Genomic DNA, 9,141 nt, shown 5'->3' on the forward strand with positions numbered 1-9,141 from the left:
AGCCATTTCGAAGGTCTGTAATCCCTTGGAGGATGAGATGTTTCTATCTTCACTTTCCGACTTTCCGAGGCTGTTATAATGAGCTGTAGTATAATTAAAGTTTTGTAATATTCCCTAAGCATTTTGTAGCTGATGTACGCTGCGAGTGGTTCGTGAAGAATGATATGAATATTTAATGCGTCTAAAATATTTCTGAGATAGTTGATGATTAATCAGGATGTGTGCTGATGTGTTGCTGTAACATGTTGTGGTAATAGTTTCCGTGTTTAGTGTGAACCAAATATTTCGTATTTTGTTTGGTTTTCACGAGTAGTGTACATAATTAAAACTACTTTTACATTATATCATTTTCGACGTTTCACTTTTTTTTTTTTTTTTTTTATTGCCTTTGTAGGCAGACGAGCGTACGGCCCATCTGATGGTGAGTGGTTACCGTCGCCCATGGGCTTCAGCAATGCCAAGGGCAGAGCCAAGCCGCTGCCTACCGTTTAATACTCTCCACAAGCCTTTAGACGACTTTGCTGGTGGTAGGACTTCTTGTGAGTCTACACGGGTAAGCATTATTTTGCTATTATGTTACGACTATGTGTCATTTTCTTAACAATGAACTATAAATGTTAATAAACGCGTTTGCCGTCCTTAACATAATACCAACATAAAATATCTAAATAATTATTATGCTCTACCATCTAAAAGATAAGATGAAAATCAAAATAATGGAATAGATCTTCCTCCTACAGGCGATACAAACTTAATGTTTTGTCTCTTTTTAAAGCGTTTTATTTTTTTTCTAACGAAAGACATTACCTACATACTTAATACGTACATTATTTTCATAAAATCGTATAATAAAAATCAAACCTGCAAGGATTATAATTTGCGTAATTATTGGTGGGAGGGCGTCTTATGAGTCCGCATGGGCAGGTACCACCACCCTGCCTATCTCTGTCGTGAAGCAGTAGTGCCTTTCGGTTTGAAGGCTGGGGCGGCCGTTGTACTTTTATAACTGAGATCTTAGAGCTTTGTCCGGCTCCGGTAACCACTTAACACCAGGTGAGCCGTAAGTTGGTCTATCCATCTAATAAGTAAAAAAGGTTATTCGTCGATATTTGAATATTGTGCCAACTACCGTCATTATTGTTTAAAACATATTTCTAGATTTTTAAACGTCAGAAACATTATATTGACCGCGATAAAGACGCTGAGATTAAACCGTTATAGTAGATTTATAAATTATAATTTATTTATTTTTATTGCTTATATGGTTGGAAGAGCTCACAGCCGACCTGATGTTAAGTGGTTACTGGAGCCCATAGACATCTACAACGTAAATGCGCCACCCACCTTGAGATATAAGTTCTAAGATCTCAGTTTAGTTACTACGGCTTTTTTTTTTTTTTATTCTCGGGCCGGGGGCCGAACCTCCTTTTTTTTTATGATTGAAGGATTACTGGTGGCCCGGAGGCCTTTCCAGTTTCACCAGGACAGGTGGGCGAGCAAAGGCTCAGCCAGGAGGGGTGGGATTTGCTAACAGCTGCCCGAGCGCCTCCGAAGGAGACCTAACAACTCAAGAGTAGCTGCTTCGCGAATAAATCTACTACCGGATCGGAATCGCGACCCGCTGAGAAGATCCGGCGAGAAACTCAGCGAGCTGATTCATGGGTTAGGTTGCACGGCGAACTCTTTGTCGAGTTCGACGAGTACGGTTACCGAGGTCCCTAAGCCTGCTCCTAGAGCTGAAGGCGTCTAGTGCAAAGGTTATTGGATCTGATGGATCCGTAAGGACGTGTCTAGGGCGTCGACGGTGACTGGCTCCTGCATGATCAGGATTCGGGGAGTAGTCAGCGCCGGCTACGATAAGGCGATTATCATGACGCATAGCCTTATCGAAGTACCGTTCCGACGCTGATTTCATGTATTTCTGTATAGATTCGAGGCCCAGGTCGTCGTGTAGGTCAACGTTCCTCACGAACCACGGAGCTCCGACGGCTAACCTGCAAAAGCGGGATTGTAGAGATTGAAGGGTGTCTATGTGTGTGCGGGCCGTGTGAGCGAACACCACACTCGCGTAAGTCATGACGGGCCTTATGCAAGTTTTGTAAAGTGTCACCTTGTTCCGAAGGGACATTTTACTCCGCTTACAGATCATGGGGTAGAGTCTACCGAGAATAAACGCGGCACGGTCACGGACTGGTTTTATATGCGGGCGGAATGTCATCGATGCATCCAGGGTAACGCCCAGGTACTTGACCTTCCTGGCCCAGGGTATGGATTGACTAAAGAGAGTAATCGGGGGTGTGAGATTCCTCCTCCTAATACGGGAGGAAATCCGTGTGGAGCTTCCCCTCTGAAATAGCACCGCAGTACTTTTCGCTGGGTTGATGTCTATGCGCCATTTTCGGAACCACTGTCCTAGGGCTAGGGCTGCGCTCTGAAGCTTCTTCGCGATTAGGGACTTGTTTCTACTGGAATAGTAAACAGTCGTGTCGTCGGCGAATAAAGCTAAATGGGTCGGCGGCGACCGGGGAATATCGTTAACGAATAAGCTAAATAGGAGGGGTGAAAGAATAGAGCCTTGCGGGACTCCAGCTGTGAGAGGTCGTGGGGAGGAGCGGGTTCCCTCGACTCGATATCGGAAAGAGCGGTTCGACAAGAAGTCCCGTATGATGAGCACGAGACTATCCGGCACACCCATGTTGAATAGTTCGAAAATCAAACCGTTGTGCCAGACTTTGTCGAACGCTTTTGCGACGTCGAAGAAGAGAGCTCCCGTGTATAACGGTTTTGGTCGATTAAGCCCCACAAGAATGTGCTCCGTGAGGCGGTGCACCTGTTGAACGCATGAGTGATTTGTACGGAATCCGAATTGTTCATCGATGAGAATGCCCTTGGATGAGACGAAGTCTCTGAGGCGTTTGTAGAGCAGACGCTCATACAGTTTGCCTAGAGACATGAGGAGGCTAATCGGGCGGTAGCTCGTCGGATGATTTTTTGGTTTACCGGGTTTATATATGCCGATAACGTCCGCTTCTTTCCACACCGCGGGAAAGATACAGTTCGCCATAGCGGCATTGAAAATAGATGCCAACATCACGATGAGTTGGACGGGTAGAAGTTTAATAACGCGGTTGGATATACCGTCGGAACCGGGAGCCTTGCGAGGACGTAGGTCTTTGATCAAGTCTTTAACTTCCATCGGGGTGACGGGTGGTAACGCATCCGAGGGTGGCAAGGAGACTCTGCGTTCTACCTCACTGTCTACTAATTCTACATGAACAGGGTCCACGGATTGAGTGCTGGGCTTGCACTGGGTTTGCAATGTATCGGCCAGCAACTCTGCTTTTTCGTCATCATCAAACGCCGCGAGTCGGCCTGAGGGGCCTACGAGGGGGGGCATAGTTACTACCGTATCCGATTTGAGAGTACGAGCTAAGCGGTAGTAAGACCTTTGGGAGGGCGCGAGTCCTTCTAAGAAATCAGACCATCTGGCATCTCGGACTTCGGCGATGCGAGACTTTACGTCGCGTTGTAGGGCACGCATTCGAATACGATTTTCCGCGGTAGGATACCTGTCGTAGGCGCGTATCGAGGCGTTCTTAGCTCTAAGGAGTTCCCTAATATCATCGGACAATTTGAAGCGGTGAAGGAAGTCCTCCGCTACAACTTGTTTCGATGATCTATCTAATGTTGAGGTGATGTGTGACGTTAAGATGTCTATGGCTTCAGCGGTATCCTGAGGAGACGGCGTAGAGTCCGGGTTAAACGGGAGCGATGGTGGATCAGATTCAGCCAGGCTGATGCCCAGCGTGTGCCAATCCACCACAGTCCTCGTGACGGGAACGGAGTCGGGAGCGCGACCGAGCTTCATAACGACGGGACGGTGGTCTGAATCTAACTCTGAAACTACTTCGATCGAGTGTAAGCTCAGAGTTACGTTTTTTAATAACGCTATGTCGAGTATATCCGGGCGATGCGCGATATTTAGCGGGTAGTGAGTCGGTGTTAGCGGAGCGACGATATCGAAGGCGAGATCATCGATTAACGCGTCAAGCCGCCTGCCATTCGGGGTTGTGGTGTGTGAGTTCCACCTGATGTGTTTACAATTTAGGTCGCCCGCCAGAATGACAGAGCTCCCCATGCCGAGCAGCGCCTCGATATCACTGCTTAGAACGATCTTATCCGGTGGAAGATAAACGGACGCGATAACGATCGGCGCGTGTCCCGTCAGTGAGATTCGGCACATTGATGCTTCGATATTAGCGAGCGCGGGAGGATCGAGCGGGACGCAATGCAGGGCTCTTGTATAGTAAATGACGGTACCACCACCACGAGCAGAGAGCCTGTCGTTCCTGACCATGTTATAGTTCGCGATTTTAGGGTCACGGCGCGCGGGCTTAAGTAGGGTCTCCTGCACTAAAAAGATATCAATTTGATGGTCACGCAAAAAGTCAGAAACCTGATCACGTTGATTTGCGAGACCGTAAGCGTTAAAAAATCCTATCGTTACGGATAGGGGCTTTATTCTACTTATATACGCCATTGGTTACCGGCGGAGTGAGGGGAGGACGTACGTATTTAATGACGCGTATACGTCGGCGTATTCTTGCACAACGGCGATAAAGTGTTGTGCAGTGGAGGCAGCGCGAATGGCGTCGCCCAAAGCGTTAACGCGCTCAAAGTTGATCGACTGAAAGAAGTCGATCGCTAAAGCGAGATTGTCGGACGCGGTCGGAGGGCAAGTCGCGGGAGAGGGACGAGTTGCGAGGGCGGGACGGATCGCGGAGGAGGGAGTTGTAACCGTGTTCGTGTACGGCAGCGGTTTCGCCCAAGCCGAGACACTGGGCACCGGCGCCGGAACGAACGCTGGCTTAGCCTGCGACACAGAGGGTGCCGAGGCTTTGATGTCTGGGCCGGAAGCTCGGAGGCGGTTTTGGCGGGCGACGCGGCGATTTATTTTCGGGGCTCGGGGGCATCCGCGGTAATTTGTGGGGTGACCCTGTGTACGACACAGGACGCAGCTAGGCGGTTCCGTCGCGGTTTTTTGATCGCGAGTGCAGAGGGCCGTGGCGTAATCTCCTAAACACTTGACGCATCGGGGGCGCGCGTGACAGTTACGGGAAGAATGCCCGTATAATTGGCAGTTATGGCACTGGCTAGGTGTGCCTTTCTTGTGTGGGGTTTCGACGGCGATTCCGGAAAGGCTACAGACCGTTCGGATGTTGAATATTTGCTTACCCTCGGGGGTAGGCTGGAGGGCGACGAGAACCATGTTATATGGCTCCCTTCCGCGACCTGTGTGCATGCGGTGTACGGAGTTAACCGGTAGGCCTTGTTCGAGAAGGTCGGCCTTGACTAGCTCGGCATCCAACTCTTTAGGGATGCCACGTATGACGGCACGGAGTTCGCGCTCCTCCTGGAGCGTATACGTGTGGTAACTTATACGTTCCTTACGGAGGTAAGAAGAGAGGGCCCTATGGTCGTCGGGTGTTCGAACCTTAATTTGAATGCCGTTCGCGAGGTTACGGGCATTCGTGAAGTTCGGGCGATCGAGTGGTCGATGAGCACGTCCGCACTTGACGGATGCCTCTATCGGAATGGCCGAACCTCCTACGAGGTCCCCGCGCCTATGGGGCGCGCGGGGTATGTGAGACGCCCTATCCTTCAAACCGAAACGCATTAATGCTTCACGGCAGAAATAGGCAGGGTGGTGGTACCTACCCGCGCGGACTCACAAGAGGTCCCACCACCAATTATACCAAGTATTTGTTTCACCATGATATTAGCTCACTTCGATCGACCAGCAAAGAGCTTGAAACTATCATATCTTCAAAACAGTATCTCCTTTCATAGCTTTCGTTCAAAACAGTAGCTTTGTTTTTGTTTTTTTTAAATCGAAGTCCATAATTTTATGAAAAATAAAACAATAACAGAATATACAATCTATATCGTTTTTCGGCGGATTTCGTGCTGCATAAATAAATAATTAAACTTAATGGCAATAAAATTTCATCTTAATTTTTTATTTATTTTTTATTTTAATTTTATTTTATGCTAAAAGAATATATTAAACGAACTGCTCTCTTGTCACATGCAATGGAATGCTTCATTGGTTTTTATCTGAAATAGAAAAGCATTACATACTTTAAAATTTGCTTTAATTGTTTATTAAATTACATCCTTATCAGCCCACGAACGTCTCTTGTTGGTTAAATGGCTTTGCCAAGGTTTGCCATAACGGTCGGTCCTGCGCTACCCGCGACCACAGAATTCCTCGTCCCAGGCATACCCACACTGTATCTTCTTCTACGAATATGATATTCAATTCATATAATTAAAAGTAAATTTTTAGAATTTTTGTTTTAATTATTACACCTCATAAATATGTAGGTAGGTCATTAGCGGACTAAATGTCCAATGTATTCTCTGCCAGTCAACTAAAGCTAATGCAGACAAAATAATGGCAGGCTTATCGAAACATAAATTAGACCCACAAACATATTATATGTATTTAATTTAAAAGAAAATAAACATTAAATACATACACAAAAATACATAAGTACACACTACACGTAAGTGTAAATATAAGTGTAAGTATAAACTATACAATATTAGAGAAAATATATTATTATAAACATAATGAAACAAACATAAATTCTAAATGATTCCGCTAATTTTACCAAAAGCATTGCCGCCGAACCCTTAACTTGAACATACACCGGTAGTACTTTAGATGTTTAATTAATTAATGAATATTATATTATAAGAAGGTTAGATTAAAATCAAGGAATTTTAAGCATTATGAATAATAAAGATAATGTAGGATAATATAGTTAGATATAAAACATATAGATTGATTAACTTAGACATTACATTTATCTACAATAAGCTAACCTAATCTTTATCATATTTTGCTTCTTGGATGTAAATAATTTTGTTTTGTATATAGCAAGGTTTTTTTTCCCTTGTAGGCAGATGAGCATACGGACCATCTGATGGTGAATGGTTACCGTCGCCCATGAACTTCAGCAATGCCAGTAGCAGAGCCAAGCCGCTCCCTACCGCTTAATACTCTCCACAAGCCTCGTTTTAAGAAGGACATGTCATAGCGCTCGGGAAACACCGTGGAGGGGAGCTCATTCCATAGCCAAATGGTACGTGGCAAAAAATATCACTGGAAACGCACTGTCGATGAACGCAGCGGTTCCAGACAATATGGATGAACTCTGCTCCGATGGCGGGAGGTGCGATGATAAAAAGGAAATGGCACTATGTCATTGAAAATAACAAGTTACGAAAACACTCACTTTTTCTGCCTTTCATCTCAACAATCCTATCGATAGCGCTCGAACCAAGATTCCACAGCTCTCTAGCAAGCAATCCCATAACAGTTTTATTGGAGTAGATGAAATCCATTGCCTTCCCAACCAAAACATCCGAAGTTGTGTATTTATTGTTCTCTAGCTTCTGAATTTCTCGGTTCAATTCTTTTGGGCTCTTAAACGAGTTCATTGGTGATATTATTAGAAGTAATACCAAAATGTGCGGCCGAAACATGTTGAATGGCTGAATGTAGTAGCTGTACTGATAAAACATTCTGAGAAGATCCTCTGTTTGTATTGTATACGGTAAGTAGATTTGTTATTGCTTGTGTTTTGTTAAAGTTTCCCAGAACTGTACTGAGCTCTAGGTACGGAAAGATTATCGAGAAACACAAACCACAGCGCTTGTTGTATGAGATTATTGGTTACACATCATTGATTCGTTGTTTATTGGTTCACATGATTATTGGTTCGTTTTCTGAAATTTTATGTGTTGTGCTAAGTTGAGAAGGTTATTTTGTGTTTTTCTATTATGGTCTGCTGATTTACATTTAGTATTCACTATAATTCAAATAGCTAATTGATTTTTGGCAAAGATTTTGAAATTATGTGTGAAGTAAAATTTTAAAATGAAATCATGTTACTTTAACCACTTTTCCAATATCATCATATATTAAATATCATGCTACTGATTAATTAAAAGTCGTGCTGGTCTTAAATCAGAACACAAACAGGTTACAGGAGGTAATATATTCGTGAATAGTTGTGTGTATAATTCAAATACACATGAAGCATTCGCATATCACTTATCATTCGCATATCACTTATTGCGCAGCCCTAGGACAGTGGTTCCGAAAATGGCGCATAGACATCAACCCAGCGAAAAGTACTGCGGTGCTATTTCAGAGAGGAAGCTCCACACGGATTTCCTCCCGGATTAGAAGGAGGAATCTCACACCCCCGATTACTCTCTTTAGACAACCCATACCCTGGGCCAGGAAGGTCAAGTACCTGGGCGTTACCCGGGATGCATCGATGACATTCCGCCCGCATATAAAATCAGTCCGTGACCGTGCTGCGTTTATTCTCGGTAGACTCTACCCCATGATCTGTAAGCGGAGTAAAATGTCCCTTCGGAACAAGGTGACACTTTACAAAACTTGCATAAGGCCCGTCATGACTTACGCAAGTGTGGTGTTCGCTCACGCGGCCCACACACACATAGACACCCTCCAATCCCTACAATCCCGCTTTTGCAGGTTAGCTGTCGGGGCTCCGTGGTTCGTGAGGAACGTTGACCTACACGACGACCTGGGCCTCGAATCAATTCGGAAATACATGAAGTCAGCGTCGGAACGATACTTCGATAAGGCTATGCGTCATGATAATCGCCTTATCGTTGCCGCCGCTGACTACTCCCCGAATCCTGATCATGCAGGAGCCAGTCACCGTCGACGCCCTAGACACGTCCTTACGGTTCCATCAGATCCAATAACCTTTGCATTAGATGCCTTCAGCTCTAATACTAGGGGCAAGCTTAGGGACCCCGGTAACCGTACTCGTCGAACTCGACAAAGAGGTCGACGTGCAACCTAACCCATGCATCAGCCCGCTGAGTTTCTCGCCGGATCTTCTCAGCGGGTCGCGATTCCGATCCGGTAGTAGATTCATTCGCGAAACAATTGCTCTTGAGTTGTTAGGTCTCCTTCGGAGGCGCTCGGGCAGTTGTTAGCAAATCCCACCCGTCTTGGCTGAGCCTTTGCTCGCCCACCTGTCCTGGTGAAACTGGAAAGGCCTTCGGGCCACCAGTAAACTTACAATC

At 45.5% G+C, this 9,141-nt stretch overlaps 1 protein-coding gene across 1 annotated transcript; it reads right to left on the reverse strand.

Moving 5' to 3' along the window:
- Nucleotides 1–6,028: 6,028 nt before the first annotated feature.
- LOC149501601 (uncharacterized) lies at nucleotides 6,029–7,718 on the reverse strand. The gene is made up of 2 exons (XM_089732283.1): nucleotides 7,305–7,718; nucleotides 6,029–6,117 (listed from the first exon to the last, which is right to left on the reverse strand). Exons 1-2 carry the CDS (start codon nucleotides 7,591–7,593, stop codon nucleotides 6,104–6,106), a joined length of 303 nt encoding a protein of 100 aa, XP_089588409.1. The 5' UTR covers nucleotides 7,594–7,718; the 3' UTR covers nucleotides 6,029–6,103.
- Between the last annotated feature and the right edge of the window lie 1,423 nt (nucleotides 7,719–9,141).

This window comes from Bombyx mandarina, chromosome 13 (genome assembly GCF_030267445.1).
Source record: "Bombyx mandarina strain Sakado chromosome 13, ASM3026744v2".
Taxonomy (NCBI): domain Eukaryota; kingdom Metazoa; phylum Arthropoda; class Insecta; order Lepidoptera; family Bombycidae; genus Bombyx; species Bombyx mandarina.